Below are 19438 nucleotides of genomic sequence, written 5' to 3'. Positions count from 1 at the left end.
ATCCGGCGTGTTGGTCAGCTTTAGGGGCATGTAGAGTTGGGTGTCATCAGCATAACAGTGAAAGCTGTTATGCTGATGTCTGAGGTCACATTGTTATGGGAGACACACTGCATCCTATCAGTAAGATAAGAGGTAAACCAAGACAGGGCTAAGTCTGACATACCAATTCGTGTTTTGATACGTTCTAATAAAATATTATGATCGACGGTATCGAAAGCAGCGCTAAGATCGAGGAGCAGCAACATAGATGACGCATCGGAATCCATCGTTAGCAATAGATCATTAGTCATTTTTGCGAGGGCTGTCTCCGTGGAGTGATTTGCCCTGAAACCGGATTGAAAGGTTTCACATAGATTGTTAGACGCTAAGTGTTCATTTAACTGCTCCGCAACAATTTTTTCAAGGATTTTTGAAATAAAGGGAAGGTGAGACACCGGTCGGTAGTTTACCATGAGGTCAGGATCGAGGTTAGGTCTTTTAAGAAGAGGATGAATAACCGCTTTTTTGAATGCTAGGGGAACAGTGCCCGAGGAGAGTGATAAGTTTATAATATTTAGCACTGATGGACCTAATAATACAAAGAGCTCCTTGATCAGTTTCCCAGGAAGATGGTCAAGTAAGCATGTTGTCTGTTTTATTCCATTTACACGTTGTAACAATTCCTCTAATGTTATTTCCTCAAAACGAGAGAAACTATTTTGGAGGGCAGTATCCGCCGTATATACCATCGTATCAGTGTTAATAGAACCCCGTTGTAGCTGGGACGCATTGTCTTTAATCTCCTTTCTAATGACTTCAATTTTCTTACTAAAGAATTGCATAAAGTCATCAGCTGAGTGGGTTGAGCTACTGGAAGGGGTCCCTTGTTGGGTTAGCGATGCTACCGTACTAAACAAAAATTTAGGATCGTTTTTATTACGGTGGATGAGATTTGAGTAATATTTAGCTTTAGCTAAGGTAAGCATGCGTTTATAAGTTATTAAACCATCACTGCACGCTTGATGGTGCACCTCAAGTTTAGTCGTGCGCCATTTGCGTTCCAGCTTTCTACATAATAATTTCTGAGCTCTAGTTTCTTCTGTAAACCACGGGGTGCGCTTTTTTGGAGCCTTTTTTAACTTTAGCGGTGCTATGTTATCAATGGTTTCGCGCAGGGTGTCGTTAAAGTTGTTAGTGAGGTTATCAATAGAGCCCACATACTTTGGGAATGGTGCCATTACCGAGGGCAGTAGGTCAGCAAGAGTTGTCGTTGTGGCCGTATTAATGTTGCGGCTGCTATAGCAGTTATTATTATTATTAGTTTGACGAACATGCGTTTGAACCTCGAATTTTATAAGGTAATGATCGGACAATACTTTAGTATACGGGAGTATCGTAACTTTGGAGACGGTGATACCCCTGACAAGCACTAGGTCTATCGTATTACCGTTGCGATGCGTGGGTTCATTTATTATTTGTGTGAGACCACAGCTATCAATTACAGTCTGGAGCGCTACGCACGGTGGGTCCGATGGGGTATTCATATGGATATTAAAGTCCCCCATTATGATTATATTATCGGCGTGTGTCACTAGATCAGCAACGAACTCTGAGAATTCATTGATAAAGTCCGAATAGGGCCCTGGGGGGCGGTAGATAACAGCCAGGTGTAGAGGCAGCGGTGTGACAGACTTCATAGTAAGCACCTCAAACGATTTATATTTATTATTTATGTTAGGACTAAGGTTAAAGTTTTCGTTGTATATTAGTGCGACCCCCCCACCCCTTTTAAGCGGACGGGCAATATGTGCATGTGTAAAGTTAGGAGGACATGCCTCATTTAGCGCAAAAAAGTCGTTTAGTTTAAGCCAGGTTTCGCTGAGACCGATGACGTTAAGATTTTTGTCTCTGATAATATCATTAACTAATAACGTTTTGGGAGACAATGATCTTATGTTTAAAAAACCTATATTATAGGTAGTGGGCTGTTTTAGGGAGTTTTTGATCAAATTATCCGTAGTAGCAATATTAATAATGTTGTGTTTATTATGCCCAGTGCATTTAGTGTAGTTACGACCATATCTAGGAATTGATACGACAGGAATTTTCCGATTGTTTGATTGTTGCTTTGATAAACTGCACGCATCATGGTTAGCCACCTCAGTAACGGGGATTTTCCGATTGTTTGTTTGTTGCTTTGATAAACTGCACGCATCATGGTTAGCCACCTCGGTAGGACACATGTCCAACTCTGAAACACTCAAAGCAGAAAAAACTTGTTCTAATTTAACTGACTCCTTACCCAGACCAGTAGTCTCGCATTTTCCATTTAAATGCGGCTGCAGGATGGAGGGAAGTGGTGTTCTGTGGGGATTAGCCTTCTGCTTTGTTTTTAGCCCCGCTCGGCATCCGCGTTTCCGATCACACCGCTGGCGTCTGCTCCGTAGACGGCCCCCGCTGCTACTAGACTCCCCTGCTTTACAGGCCGCTGGATGTAGCCGCCGACGTATTCCCATGCTAGTTAGCATGTTGTACTTATATTAGTAATTCTTTATTTATAATGTAATTGTATTACTTACTTTCATTCATGTTGGAATTATATTAGTTACTTTCATTTATGTTGTACTTATATTAGTTACTTTCATTCATGTGGTATTTATATTAGTTACTTTCATTCATGTTGTACTTATATTACTTACTTTCATTCATGTTGTAATTATATTACTTACTTTCATTCATGTTGAAGTTATATTAGTTACTTTCATTCATGTTGTAATTATATTAGTAATTTTTATTTATAATGTAATTATATTAGTTACTTTCACTCATGTTGTACTTCTATTAGTTACTTTCATTCATGTTGTACTCATATTAATTACTTTCATTCATGTTGAAGTTATATTAGTTACTTTCATTCATGTTGTAATTATATTAGTAACTTTCATTCATAATTTAATTATATTAGTTACTTTCATTCATGTTGTACTTCTATTAGTTACTTTCATTCACGTTGAAGTTATATTAGTTAATTTCATTCATGTTGTAATTATATGAGTAACTTTCATTCATAATTTAATTATATTAGTTACTTTCATTCATGTTGTACTTCTATTAGTTACTTTCTTTCATGTTGAAGTTATATTAGTTACTTTCATTCATGTTGTAATTATATTAGTAACTTTCATTCATAATTTAATTATATTAGTTACTTTCATTCATGTTGTACTTCTATTAGTTACTTTCATTCATATTGTACTCATATTAATTACTTTCATTCATGTTGAAGTTATATTAGTTACTTTCATTCATGTTGTAATTATATTAGTAACTTTCATTCATAATTTAATTATATTAGTTACTTTCATTCATGTTGTATTTCTATTAGTTAATTTCATTCACGTTGAAGTTATATTAGTTACTTTCATTCATGTTGTACTTCTATTAGTTACTTTCATTCATATTGTACTCATATTAATTACTTTCATTCATCTTGAAGTTATATTAGTTACTTTCATTCATGTTGTAATTATATTAGTAACTTTCATTCATAATTTAATTATATTAGTTACTTTCATTCATGTTGTACTTCTATTAGTTACTTTCATTCACGTTGAAGTTATATTAGTTACTTTCATTCATGTTGTAATTATATGAGTAACTTTCATTCATAATTTAATTGTATTAGTTACTTTCATTCATGTTGTACTTCTATCAGTTACTTTCATTCATGTTGTACTCATATTAATTACTTTCATTCATGTTGAAGTTATGTTAGTTACTTTCATTCATGTTGTAATTATATTAGTAACTTTCATTCATAATTTAATTATATTAGTTACTTTCATTCATGTTGTACTTCTATTAGTTACTTTCATTCACGTTGAAGTTATATTAGTTACTTTCATTCATGTTGTAATTATATGAGTAACTTTCATTCATAATTTAATTATATTAGTTACTTTCATGGGAGTTTGCCCAACCAGTCTACATGTGCTTTGTGGACTTGGAGAAGGCATTCGACCGTGTCCCTCGGGAAGTCCTGTGGGGAGTGCTCAGAGAGTATGGGGTATCGGACTGTCTTATTGTGGCGGTCCGTTCCCTGTACGATCAGTGCCAGAGCTTGGTTCGCATTGCCGGCAGTAAGTCGAACACATTTCCAGTGAGGGTTGGACTCCGCCAAGGCTGTCCTTTGTCACCGATTCTGTTCATAACTTTTATGGACAGAATTTCTAGGCGCAGTCAAGGCGTTGAGGGGTTCCGGTTTGGTAACCGCAGGATTAGGTCTCTGCTTTTTGCAGATGATGTGGTCCTGATGGCTTCATCTGACCGGGATCTTCAGCTCTCGCTGGATCGGTTCGCAGCCGAGTGTGAAGCGACCGGAATGAGAATCAGCACCTCCAAATCCGAGTCCATGGTTCTCGCCCGGAAAAGGGTGGAGTGCCATCTCCGGGTTGGGGAGGAGACCCTGCCCCAAGTGGAGGAGTTCAAGTACCTAGGAGTCTTGTTCACGAGTGAGGGAAGAGTGGATCGTGAGATCGACAGGCGGATCGGTGCGGCGTCTTCAGTAATGCGGACGTTGTACCGATCCGTTGTGGTGAAGAAGGAGCTGAGCCGGAAGGCAAAGCTTTCAATTTACCGGTCGATCTACGTTCCCATCCTCACCTATGGTCATGAGCTTTGGGTCATGACCGAAAGGATAAGATCACGGGTACAAGCGGCCGAAATGAGTTTCCTCCGCCGTGTGGCGGGGCTCTCCCTTAGAGATAGGGTGAGAAGCTCTGCCATACGGGAGGAACTCAAAGTAAAGCCGCTGCTCCTCCACATCGAGAGGAGCCAGATGAGGTGGTTCGGGCATCTGGTCAGGATGCCACCCGAACGCCTCCCTAGGGAGGTGTTTAGGGCACGTCCAACCGGTAGGAGGCCACGGGGAAGACCCAGGACACGTTGGGAAGACTATGTCTCCCGGCTGGCCTGGGAACGCCTCGGGATCCCCCGGGAAGAGCTAGACGAAGTGGCTGGGGAGAGGGAAGTCTGGGTTTCCCTGCTTAGGCTGTTGCCCCCGCGACCCGACCTCGGATAAGCGGAAGATGATGATGATGGATAGTTACTTTCATTCATGTTGTACTTCTTATAGTTACTTTCATTCATGTTGAAGTTATATTAGTTACTTTCATTCATGTTGTAATTATATTAGTAACTTTCATTCATAATTTAATTATATTAGTTACTTTCATTCATGTTGTACTTCTATTAGTTACTTTCATTCATGTTGTACTCATATTAATTACTTTCATTCATGTTGAAGTTATATTAGTTACTTTCATTCATGTTGTAATTATATTAGTAACTTTCATTCATAATTTAATTATATTAGTTACTTTCATTCATGTTGTACTTCTATTAGTTACTTTCATTCACGTTGAAGTTATATTAGTTACTTTCATTCATGTTGTAATTATATGAGTAACTTTCATTCATAATTTAATTATATTAGTTACTTTCATTCATGTTGTACTTATCTTAGTTACTTTCATTCATGTTGTACTTATATTAGTTACTTTCATTCATGTTGTAATTATATTAGTTACTTTCATTCATGTTGTAATTATATTAGTTACTTTCATTAATGTTGTACTTCTATTAGTTACTTTCATTCATGTTGTACTTATAATAGTTACTTTCATTTATGTTTAACTTAAATTAGGTACTTTCATTTATGTTGTAATTATATTAGTTACTTTCATTCATGTCGTACTTATATTAGTTAATTTCATTCATGTTGTACTTATATTAGTTACTTTAATTCATGTTGTAATTATATTAGTTACTTTCATTCATGTCTTACTTATATAAGTTAATTTCATTCATGTTGTACTTATTTAGTTACTGTCAAACTGCGGTGAGGGAAGTCCTGTTTTGGAGTTGTCTGGCAAACTTCTTGTTTTATTTTGAAAGCCTAATCCTCTTCTTGTTTCAGGCCACTTTCCCTTCTTCCTGTCTGATGTCTTACCTGATTGCCTGATTGTGCCCAATGATTGATTGATTTTAACTTTTATTAGTAGATGGCACAGTACAGTACATATTCCGTACAATTGACCACTAAATGGTAACACCCGAATAAGTTTTTCAACTTGTTTAAGTTAATCCATTAATGGGTAATATAGTCCTTGTCTTTCCCTGTCTCGTTGCCAGAGTATATCGTCGGCTCGTGTACCTCCAGGCATCTTCCACAGTCTTGTCCAAGTCGCTAAGTATTGCCTTGCTTCATTCTTTGATTTCTTTGTACCCTTTGAAGAAGAGTGATTTTGGATTTTGATCAAGTTTTTTGATCCATTTTTTTAGCTAGCTTCACAGTGCTCTGCCTTCTAATTTCCATCCTCTTGGAGCCCTTTAATTTATAGTTTTTTTTAGCCCTTTATAGTGTAGTTCTGTTTATAGTTTTCAGTCTCCTCTTCGTGAGCGATTTTTTTTGGTGCAGTTAATCGTAGATTGTTGTTTTTTTTATTTTTAGATCAAGGTAGATTTTACTATCGCCTATTTTCCTCCCTCAGGAGGAATTTTCTGTTTATAGTTATTCCCCCTGTGCTACGTTTGTTTTTTATTCTAGTGTGTCATGTCTGGAGTTTATACTTTACTCAGTCTATCTGAAGAGAGTTCTCAGAAATTGTTGAATAAAAGCCTCTACAATCATTTCCCATTTGCACCTAAGTTCTCATTCTTGCCAAGGCCTAACAGTATACTCTGGCCAGTATGGACTCAGCAGAGGCTAAACGACTGACAGAGATCCTGCGCGCCCAGGAATCACGACTCGCCCGACAGGAAGATTTTCAGACGGCGATGGCAGCGAACATGGGTCCCCTCGCCTCCCAGCTGCAAGGACTACTCGGGCTGTTTCCTCGACTGGCGTCCCAGCCCCCCATGCCAACCACCGCTCCCACTCTGTCTTCACTTCCTCCCGGAGCCAGATGTAAGCCGGCCCCTCCGGAGCTTGCATTCATGTTGTACTTATATTAGTTACTCTCAGGGCCACACACTATTACACAGACAGAAAAGCAAGCCCAAATAGGCAACTATGCTTCCCAAACAAACCCAGAAAAACAATAGAAACAACAACTGCATATTTGTGTAATAAAGAAAAGCACTCGATTTAAAAATAGACATGACATTTATTTGCCAGCGGGGGCGCTACAGAGGTTCACTCTCACTACTTTCTCACGTCCGACGAACCACGAAGTCAAACTTTTGGTCTGGGAGTAGAAAACAGGAAGTAGTTGCGTAGAAAAAGGTGGGCGAGTACCAAAAAGAAGGATTACTGAGAGTTCTGACCTAAAGGTGGTCTTGGGGGGGCTAATCCTTGGCAGATCTCCAGGGATTGTCCACACCTGGCAGTCTGGGAGTGAGTCCATGAGAGAAGGTACCAAAGGTTGAAGAAGTCCGTGGTCGCACTCGCGTCGAGCACCACAGCAGCGAGGAAGAGGAAAAACCAAACCGCGCTTTTGTACTCCACACCGTCCGTTTCTTCCAGAAGTCCTCGGGAATCACAAAGCAGAAGACCAGCGAGTTCTTCTCCCCCAGGAAGGAGGACAGGAAGTCTCACCAGGAAGCTGACGGCACCAGGAGCAGGATCAGCATCGTCCACGTCAGCTTCTCTCTGCACACGTGCAAAGAAACATGGCCGCTCTTCACCCGCACACCTGGGACCACCACACACGTTAGTAAGTTAGTAGGAGTGTCCTGATATCACTCTGTCACTCCCCGTATCATACTGGAGACTGGCGTGGTGGTCCAAACCAATCTAGTCCCATACGATACCAGTAAGAGTGTCCTGATACCACCTTGTCCCTCCCCGTATCATACTGGATACTGCAGTATTGCCCAAACCCATCTAGTCCCATTAGGTATCAGTAGGAGTGTCCTGATAATACTCTCTCACACCCCGTATCAGATTGGAGTAGTGGCCCATGCCCATCTAGTCCGATAAAATAACAGTAAGAGTGTCCTGATACCACCTTGTGTCATACTGGATACTGGAGTATTGCCCATACCCATGTACTCCAATACGATATCAGTATGAGCGTCCTGATAACACCTTGGCACTCCCTTTATTGTACTGGAGACTGGAGTAGTGGTCCATACCCATCTAGTCCAATACAATGTCAGTAGGAGTGTGCTGATACCCCTTTGTCACTCCCCGTATCATACAGGAGACTGGAGTAGTGGCCCATACCCATCTAGTCCCATACGATATCAGTAGGAGTGTCATGGTACCATATTGTCACTCCCTGTATCATATTGGAGGCTGGAGTGGTGGCCCATGCCCATCTAGTCCCATATGATATCAGTAGGAGTGTTCTAATACAACCTTGTCACTCCCCGTATCGTACAGGAGACTGTAATGGTGGTCTACACCCATCTAGTCCCTTACGATATCAGTAAGCATGTCCTGATACCACTTTGTCACTCCCAATATCATACTGGAGACTGAAGTAGTGGCCCCCATAACCATCTAGTCCCATACTATATCAGTAAATGTGTCCTGATACCACTTTGTCAATCACACTATTGTACTGGAGACTGGTGTACTGCCCATATCCATGTAGTCCCATACGATATCAGTAGCAGTGTCCTAATACATTTTTGTCACTACCCGTATTATACTGGAGACTTGAGTAGTGGCCCATAGCAATCTAGTCCCATACGATATCAGTAGCAGTGTCCTGATACCACCTTGTCACTCCCCGTATCGTACTGGAGACCGGAGTAGTGGTCCATACCCATCTAGTCCCATACAATGTCAGTAGGAGTGTGCTGATCCCATTTTGTCACTCCCCGTATCATACTGGAGACTGGACTAGTAGCCATACCCATCTAGTCCCATACAATGTCAGTAGGAGTGTCCTGATACCACCTTGTCACTCACCGTATCATATTGGAGACTGGAGTAGTGGTCCATGCCCATCTAGTCCCATACAATGTCAGTAGGAGTGTCCTGATACCACCTTGTCACTCACCGTATCATACTGGAGACTGGACTAGTGGCCATACCCATCTAGTCCCATACAATGTCAGTAGGAGTGTCCTGATACCACCTTGTCACTCACCGTATCATATTGGAGACTGGAGTAGTGGCCCATGCCCATCTATTCCCATATGATATCAGTCGGAGTGTCCTAATACAACCTTGTCATTCCCCGTATTGTACTGGAGACTGAAGTGGTGGTCCATACCCATCTAGTCCCATACGATATCAGTAGGAGTGTCCTGGTACCACTTTGTCACTACCCCTATCGTACTGGAGACTTGTGTACTGCCCATACCCATCTAGTCCCATACAATATCAGTAGGAGTTTCCTGATACCACCTTGTCTCTACCCGTATCAAACTGGAGACTGGAGTTGGGTCCCTACCTATCTAGTCTCATACAATATCAGTAGGAGTGTCCTGATATTACTCTGTCACTCCCACTATCGTACTGGACACTGGAGTAGTGGCCCATACCCATCTAGTCCCATACGGTATATGTAAAAGTGTACTGATACCACTTTGTCACTCCCACAATGACATCAGCCCCATACGATATCAGTAGATGTGTACTGATACAACCTTGTCACTACCCATATCCTACTGGAGACTGGAGTAGAGGCCCATACCCATCTAGCTCCATATGATATCAGTATGAGTGTCCTGATCCCACCTGGTCACTCCCCGTATCGTGTTTTTTTCGTTTGTTCTTCTAAAAAGAGGACATATTTCTATGCAAATAAGCTGACAAAGTAGTTCCTCACCAGAAGACGTGACAAGTCGTACTTGTGAGCACAACGCTCCTTCCCCACCCTCACTGAGGACTCGCACCTGGATGACGTAGGTGCCGCCCTCAGGAAGGGAAAGTGCGCTGGACGGGTTGATGGTGCGGCTCACCTGGCGGTGACCTTTGCCCTCTTGCTCCAGTAACACCTGCAAATACCAAAGACTGTTGGACTTAGTCCTCAGAAGCAATACATCTGTGTTACGTCACTCTGTTTTACAACATTCTGTGTTACAACATTCTGTGTTACAACATTCTGTGTTACATCATTCCGCGTGACATCATTCCATGTGACATTATTCCGTGTTACGTCACTCTCTGTTACAACATTCTGTGTTACAACATTTCGTGTGACATCATTCCATGTGAAAATATTCCGTTCTGCGTCACTCTGTGTTACAACAATCTGTGTGACATCATTCCGTGTGACACTATTCCGTGTTACGCCACTCTGTGTTACAACATTATGTGACACTATTCCGTGTTACATCACTCTGTTACAACATTCTGTGTTACAACATTCTGTTACATCATTCCATGTGACATCATTCCGTGTGACACTATTCCGTGTTACGTCACTCTTCCGTGTTACAACATTCTGTGTGACATCATTCCATGTGACACTATTCCGTGTTACGTTACTCTGTGTTACAACATTGTGTGACACCATTCCGTGTGACATTATTCCGTGTGACACTATTCCGTGTTACGTCACTGTTACAACATTCTGTGTTACAACATTCTGTGTTACATTATTCCGTGTGACATCCTTCCGTGTGACATCATTCCGTGTGACATCATTCCGTGTGAAATTATTCCGTGTTACATCAATCTGTTTTACAACATTCTGTGTTACAACATTCTGTTACATCATTCCGTGTGACATAATTTTGTGTGACATTATTCCGTTTTACGTCACTCTGTTACAACATTCTGTGTTACAATATTCTGTGTGACATTATTCCGTGTTACATTAATCTGCGTTACAACATTCTGTGTTATATCATTCCTTGTGACATCATTCCGTGTGACATTTTTCCGTTTTACGTCCTCTGTGTTACAACATTCTGTGTTACAATACTCTGTGTGACATTATTCCGTGTTAGATCATTCTGTGTCCTGAAATTTCATTATGCCATTCTCTTTAATAAAATTACATCACAACAGTACATTTGAACTTGTTACATTTTCTGTGTTACGACTTTCTTTGTCACGACATTCTGTGTTACATCAATCTGTTACTAGATCCCATGTTTCAACATTTTGTGTCATGAGATTTCGTGTTACGACATTGAATGTCATGACGTCCTGTCACGACATTCCATTTTACCGCGTTAAGGTATTGTGTGTTACGCCGCTCTGTGTTACCATGACCAAGTGTGATTACAAGAAGTCGTTACCATGTACCCGATGACTTCAGACTCGTTGTCCTTGGCCTTGACCGGGTCCCAACTTAAAGACACGTTGTTGCCCTCTTGGATCCACAGCAGGTTGCTTGGAGGTTGCAAAGGAGCTGAAGAAGGACAGAACAACCATCAGGGGAACCATCAGGAGAATAATAAGGAGAATCATCAGGAGAACCACAAAAGAACCATCAGGAGAACCATCTGAGTGTCCTCACGCTGAGGCCACCATCTTGGCAGACCACTTACGGGCTTTCCTGGTGTGGGCTGAGACGGTGTCGCTGGCAGGACCTTGGCCGATGTTGTTGAAGCCTCGGACTCTGATGAAGTAACCTGTGTTTCCTTCTAGACCTTCTAGCACCATGGAGGTCTCGTTCTTCAAGGTTCTCTGCTTCCATCCTAACTCCTCTTTCTCCGTATCTTTCCAGGAGCTCACCTGGTGACACCAACACACACACACACCTGGTGACATCAACACACGCACCTGGTGACACCAACACACGCACCTGGTGAGAGCAACACACACACCTGGTGACACCAACACACATGGCTGGTGACACCATCAACACACACACACACACACCCGGTGACACCACCAACACACACGGCTGGTGACACCAACACACACGGCTGGTGACACCACCAACACACGCACACACACGGCTGGTGACACCACCAACACACACACCTGGTGACACCACCAACACACACCTGGTGACCCCAACACACATACCTGGTGACTCAAACACACACGCCTGGTGACACCACCAACACACACACACACACCTGGTGACACCAACACACACACCTGGTGACACCAACACACACACCTGGTGACTCAAACACACACGCCTGGTGACACCACCAACACACACACACACACCTGGTGACACCAACACACACACCTGGTGACACCAATACACACACCTGGTGACAACAACACACATACCTGGTGACACCAACACACACACACACCTGGTGACACCAACACACATACCTGGTGACACCAACACACACACCTGGTGACAACAACACACATACCTGGTGACACCAACACACACACCTGGTGACAACAACACACATACCTGGTGACACCAACACACACACCTGGTGACAACAACACACATACCTGGTGACACCAACACACACACCTGGTGACACCAACACACACACCTGGTGACACCAACACACACACCTGGTGACACCAACACACACACCTGGTGACAACAACACACATACCTGGTGACACCAACACACACACCTGGTGACAACAACACACATACCTGGTGACACCAACACACACACCTGGTGACACCTACACACATACCTGGTGACTCCAACACACACACACACACCTGGTGACACCAACACACACACCTGGTGACACCAACAGACATGCCTGGTGACTCCTACACACACACCTAGTGACAAAGCTAACACACACAGATGGTGCTACCAACACACACACCTGGTGCCACCACCAACACACACACCTGGTGACACCAATCAATCCAATCCAATCCACTTTCTTTATATAGCACATTTAAACAACAAAATGTTTACAAAGTGCTGCACAACACCACTAACACACACACACCTGGTGACACCTACACCCACACCTGGTGACACCAACACACACACCTGATGACACCAACACATACACATTCACTGTGTGTACTTTTAATGTAGCACTCTGTGTACTTTTTAATGTAGCATTATTTGTACTTTTAATTCAGCACTGTGTACTTCTAATGTAGCACTCTGTGTACTTTTTATGTAGCAATGTGTGTACATTTAATGTAGTATTGTGTGTACTTTTAATGTAACACTGTGTGTACTTTTAATGCAGCACTGTGTAGTTTTTATGTAGCAATGTGTGTACTTATTGTATGAGTGCCAGCATAAGTGTGTGCATGACAGCAAGCATGAGTGCGAGCATGAGTGCGTGCATGAGTGCGTGCATGACAGCAAGCATGAGTGCGAGCATTAGTGCAAGCATGAGTGCGAGCATGAGTGCAAGCATGAGTGCAAGCATGAGTGTGTGCATGACAGCAAGCATGAGTGCAAGCATTAGTGCAAGCATGAGTGCAAGCATTAGTGCAAGCATGAGTGCGTGCATGAGTGCGTGCATGCCAGCAAACATGAGTGCTAGCATTAGTGCAAGCATGAGTGCAAGCATGAGTGTGAGCATGAGTGCGTGCATGAGTGAGTGCATGCCATCAAACATGAGTGCTAGCATTAGTGCAAGCATGAGTGTGAGCTGGATGCAATCTTACTTGGAGGGGAGGAAACAGGTGTTAGAGGTGAACGACACCATGTCCCCTCCCATCTCAGTAAGCTGTGGAATCCCCAAAGGCAGTATACTAGGACCTTTACTGTTCCTAATATACATAAATGACATGCCATCAGCATGCCACTGTGAATTGTTCCTGTATGCGGATGACTCGGCCCCGTTGGTGTCCGGTAAGGACAAGTCACAGGTGGAACAAATCCTCAGTGCTGAACTCCTCAATATTTGCACCTGGCTCGCTGACAACAAGCTATCCATACACTTAGGTAAAACGGAATCCATCCTATTTGGGTCCCATATCAAACTTAAGAAGGTCAGTGACTTTACTATAAAAGTGGGTGACATTGTTATCACCAGGAAGGATGAGATCACCTACCTAGGTTCCATTCTAGAGGCTAATCTTTCCTGTGATAAAATGGCAACCAAGGTAATCAAAAAGGTCAACCAAAGAATGAGATTCCTCAACAGAATCTCCTCTCTGGTCAACAAAAGCACCTTGAAGATTCTTGTGGGAACTCTCATTCAACCCTTTTTTGATTCCGCTTGCACCTCCTGGTACCCCAGAACCTCCAAAACCCTCAAATCTAGACTCCAAACATCCCAGAATAAGCTAGTCCGGTTACTTTTAGACCTCCACCACAGATCACACCTCAATCCAACCCACTTCCCCAAAGTGGGCTGGATCAGGGTGGAGGACAGAGTAAAACAACTTGCACAGAGCCTAGTCTATAAAATCCGCTACCCCTTCCTGATACCGAAGTACATGTCAAACTACTTCCTTAACGTAAATGACCACAATAACCCCAACACCAGGGGGAGCTCCACAAACCACGTTGAACCCAGATTCCGATCTAACAAAAGTCTTAACTCATTCTCTTTCTATGCCACATCAATGTGGGATGCACTCCCAACATGTGTAAAAGTGCATCTCTATATTCCTTCAAAACCGCTCTAAAACAACACCTCCAGGCAACTTCAACACTTTACTAATACCCTCCTCCATTCACATCCCATCTCCCCGGATTATAAACAACTCAAATGTACTTCTAATGTATTTACTTGTTCTTATGCTATGTGAACTCACTATGTTCTCTGCTGGCTGTACATATCCTACTAAATAAGACCTACACTGTTTCAATGTCCACATTTCTCTGTTGATGCAATTGTTGATGACTGAAGTACTGATATCAACCAAAGCTCCTCATCCCACCCCCCGGATTGTAAATAATGTAAATAATTCAATGTACATACTATGATGATTAACTTGTGTGATGACTTTATTATGTTGATAGTATAAATTTGTACCATGAATTGATTAACGTGGACCCCGACTTAAACAAGTTGAAAAACTTATTCGGGTGTTACCATTTAGTGGTCAATTGTACGGAATATGTACTGAACTGTGCAATCTACTAATAAAAGTATCAATCAATCAATCAAATGAGTGAGTGCATGAGTGAGTGCATGCATGAGCGCAGCGCATGAGTGTGTCCATGAGTGCAGTGCATGAGTGCATGCATGAGTGCAGCGCATGAGTGTGTCCATGAGTGCAGTGCATGAGTGCGAGCATGAGTGAGTGCATGAGGGCAGCGCATGAGTGCGAGCATGAGTGTGTGCATGAAAGCCAACATTAGTGCGTGCATGAGAGTGTGCATGAGTGCATGCATGACAGCGAACATGAGTGTAGCATAAGTGCAAGCATGAGTATCTGTATGAGTGTGTGCATGAGTGCAGCACATGAGTGTGTGCATGAAAGCCAACATGAGTGCGGGCATGAGTGTGTGCATAAAAGCCAACATGAGTGCGAGAATGAGAGCGTGCATGAGTGCGCGCATGACAGAGAGCATGAGTGCAGTGCATGACAGAACATGAGTTCTGGATGTTGTAGTCGTAATGATTTGTGCAGTCCTTTGAGACATTTGTGATTTGGGGCTATATAAATAAACATTGATTGATTGATTTATTGATGAGTGCAGTGCATGACAGAGCATGAGTGCGTGCATGAATGTGTGCATGACAGCGAATATGAGTGCAAGCATGAGTGCGTGCATGAGTGTGCGCGCATGACAGAGAGCATGAGTGCAGCGCATGAGTGCAGTGCATTAGTGTGCACATGACAGAGAACATGAGTGCAGCGCATGAGTGCAGTGCATTATTGTGCACATGACAGGGAACATGAGTGCAGCGCATGAGTGCGTGCATGACAGTGAGCATAAGTGCCTGACAGAGAACATGACTGAAGTGCACGAGTGCAGTGCACGAGTGCAGTGCATGAGTGCGTGCCTGACAGAGAGCATGAGTGCAGTGCCTGAGTGCGTGCATGAGTACATGCATCAGTGCCTGCATGACAGAGCGCATGAGTGCAGTGCATGAGTGCGTGCAAGACAGTGAGCAAAAGTGCAATGTATGAATGAGTGTATGAATGTGTGTATAGAATAGAATAGAATAGAATAGAATAGAGTTTTATTGTCATTATTGCAATGAACAGGTTCAAAGAACAACGAAATTGGAGCAGCTCCTCCTAAGGTGCATATACAATATGGTAGTATAAATTAAAAAAAATAAATAAATAAATAAAAAATAAATTAAAAAAAAAAAGATAGAGATGACAGATGTATCTATGTATACATACATAAAACATTATTTCACATTGTAGTCCAAAAAAATAGAAAAACATTTAAACATTACACATGAGGACATGATGGACATATGGACACTCAGTACCTGTTTAGTGCTACTATGGCTCTTGGGTAAAAGCTATTTTTTAGTCTAGTGTATGACTGCGTGCATGACAGAGACCATAACTGCAGTACATGAGTGCGAGTATGGGAGTCTGATTTTGACTCTGACCTCATAGCCTCGGGGCCTTCCAGGACCAGGATGCGGTGGCGTCCACGTGACCTTTATTTGTGAAGAGGAAATGGTGGAGGCCTTGACGTCTGATGGCGCCTCCCTGGGTTCTGTGCACACGCAGTGTGAGGTAGTGTGTGCGTGTGCGTGTGTGTGTGTGTGTGTCACCTCACCGCCCTCTGCAGAGTGAATGATGACCACCTGGCTGAAAGGACCGTCCCCCTTGTTGTTGTACACGCCCACTTTCACCTGGAAGGCGGTGAGAGGCGGGAAGGTCTCATCTCGGTACTTGTAGGAGGCGGAGTCTGCACACGTCACCATTTTCTCCTTCCACCCTCTGCTGCCGTTAGCGCGGAAGGCCACGATGTACCCGAAACCTTCACCGTTCTGGAACTCTTCTGACACAGGCTGGAAGGTCCAAAACATATAATAAATACATACTTATACATATAAACACACATATATGTCGTAACACACATTATATATGTATGTATATATATATATATATATACATATATATATATATATATATATATATATATATATATATATATATATACTTCACCGTTCTGGAACTCTTCTGACACGGGCTGGAAGGTCCAAAACATATAATAAATACATACTTATAGATATAAACACACATATATGTCGTAACACACATTATATGTGTATGTATATATATATATATATATATATATATATATATATATATATATGGGAGAGTGACTGTGCGTAACACGAGGGTCCCTGGTTCAATCCCCACCTAGTACCAACCTCGTCACGTCCGTTGTGTCCTGAGCAAGACACTTCACCCTTGCTCCTGATGGGTGCTGGTTAGCGCCTTGCATGGCAGCTCCCTCCATCAGTGTGTGAATGTGTGTGTGAATGGGTAAATGTGGAAGTAGTGTCAAAGCGCTTTGAGTACCTTGAAGGTAGAAAAGCGCTATACAAGTACAACCCATTTATTTATCATTTATATATACTTCACCGTTCTGGAACTCTTCTGACACGGGCTGGAAGGTCCAAAACATATAATAAATACATACTTATACATATAAAAACACATATATGTCATAAGACACATTATATGTGTATGTGTATATATATATATATATATATATATATATATATACTTCACGTTCTGGAACTCTTCTGACACGGGCTGGAAGGTCCAAAACATATAACAAATACATACTTATAGATATAAACACACATATATGTCGTAACACACATTATATGTGTATGTATGTATGTATATATATATATATATATATATATATATATATATGTATATATATATATATATATATATATATATATATATATACATATACAGTTGTGGTCAAAAGATGACATACAGTTGTAAAGAACATAATATCATGGCTGTCTTGAGTTTCCAATCATTTCTACAACTCTTATTTTTTTGTGATAGAGTGATTGGAGCACATACTTGTTGGTCACAAAAAACATTCATGAAGTTTGGTTCTTTTATGAATTTATTATAGGTCTTCCTTCAGTCGATGGCAGCAAAGTTCCATCATTTAAACATTGATTCATCAATTCTGCTGGAACTGAACTCACAAGTGCTGCATGAATTAAATGCCTTGCTCAACGGCACTGTTAGATTGTGTTGGTGACGAACCCCAAGATGCAGAGAAGGCGGCAGGCATTGCGCAGAAAAACATGATTTAATCTTTAGAAATTAAAAAACAAAAACCAGGAACTAGGAACAGCCAAACTGGAAAAACGGGAAACAGGATCCAGCAAACAGGAACTAGCAACAAAAAGACAGCACGCTGCAAACAGCTACAGGTTCTATGACAAGCATTACTGACAATAATCCAGCATCTGACTGGAGGACAAAACAGGTTCAAATAGCACCTGGCTGATTGACACCAGGTGTGGCCAGGTGCCAATCAGCCGCAACTAAGGGGAAACAGCGCTCAGGGAGAAAAACAGGAAATAACCAATCTAAAAGCGATTACAGGAAACAAAGACACACAGGAAAAACTAAAACCTAACGAAACTATCAGGGACGAACCTGACAGGCACTAATGTCTTTTCTGACTGGTAATTGTGTGGGGAATGGCAGCTTTCAATATTCTTTAATATTTTAAATAAATAATAAATAGATAGAAAACATATAAGAGGAGCAGTGAGTGTCAGGGTTGGGTGGCATGTTACTGCGTGGTCGTTCTGCCCGGGAAACTCCGGAAGAAGCGTGCAGGTAGGATATGATGTATTCCTCATAAATCATACCACATACAAAAAGACAGGAAACAAAGAAAGAGACACTGAGGCACAAACTTAGCACAGGAATCAGGAATCCAGAAACATAGAAACAGGAATTGACCAAGGTAACTGTTGCATACTGCAAATAAGGAAGCCAGGCCGAGCGTGACAAAAAAACGGGAAAAGTAGCTCTCTGATTAATGCCCGGTAGCAGGTGAGCATCCCGGACACTAATCAGAGGCAGGTGATACTAATTTGCACACATGGTAACTAAAACAAACCCAGGGGTGCTGACAACAGAACTGAGGTAGTGGAACAGAACACAACTAAACAAAATCTGATCCAGGAAATGGATCATGACAGTGTGGTGAAATTATTCTCTGTATTTTACCCATCCCCTTTTACCACCCCCTGGGAGGTGAGGGGAGCAGTGAGCAGCAGCAGCGGCCGCACTCAGGAATCATTTTGGTGATTTAACCTCCAATTCCAGCCGTTGATGCTGAGTGCCAGGCAAGGAGGTAATGGGTTCCATTTTCAAAGTCTTTGGTATGACCCGGCCGGGGTTTGAACTCACGACCTACCGACCTCAGGACGGATACTCTAACCCAGTGGTTCTTAACCTGGGTTCGATCAAACCCTAGGGGTTCGGTGAGCCGGCCTCAGGGGTTCGGCAGAGGTCAAAACACACCCGACTCATCGTGTAAATACAAACTTCTCCCTGTCGGCGTATTACGGAAACGGCAACAGCAGACTGATTTGCAGGTGTAAAATTTGTTGTGAGTTTATGCACTGTGTTCGGTTTTGTTGTTTGAACACGGTGATGTTCATGCATGGTTCATTTTGTGCACCAGTAAAAAAAACATGGTAACACTTTAGTAT

At 42.2% G+C, this 19438-nt stretch overlaps 1 protein-coding gene across 2 annotated transcripts in view; it reads right to left on the bottom strand.

Moving 5' to 3' along the window:
- Positions 1–7125: 7125 nt before the first annotated feature.
- The window catches only part of LOC133537089 (contactin-5-like), a 131232-nt gene continuing 118919 nt past the window's right edge, over positions 7126–19438 (bottom strand). For both annotated transcript variants that reach the window (XM_061877949.1, XM_061877950.1), the window contains 6 exons: positions 16501–16735; positions 16328–16437; positions 11437–11623; positions 11185–11297; positions 9765–9933; positions 7126–7673 (listed from right to left, as the gene is read on the bottom strand). In XM_061877949.1, the coding sequence (XP_061733933.1) occupies positions 7573–7673; positions 9765–9933; positions 11185–11297; positions 11437–11623; positions 16328–16437; positions 16501–16735 (915 nt within the window). In that variant the 3' untranslated portion in view covers positions 7126–7572. The remainder of the gene's footprint in view (positions 7674–9764; positions 9934–11184; positions 11298–11436; positions 11624–16327; positions 16438–16500; positions 16736–19438) is intronic.

Source organism: Nerophis ophidion, linkage group LG18 (genome assembly GCF_033978795.1).
Source record: "Nerophis ophidion isolate RoL-2023_Sa linkage group LG18, RoL_Noph_v1.0, whole genome shotgun sequence".
NCBI classification, from domain to species: domain Eukaryota; kingdom Metazoa; phylum Chordata; class Actinopteri; order Syngnathiformes; family Syngnathidae; genus Nerophis; species Nerophis ophidion.
The sequence above is the reverse complement of the archived record's forward strand: the minus strand, read 5'-3'. Positions and strand labels throughout refer to the sequence as shown.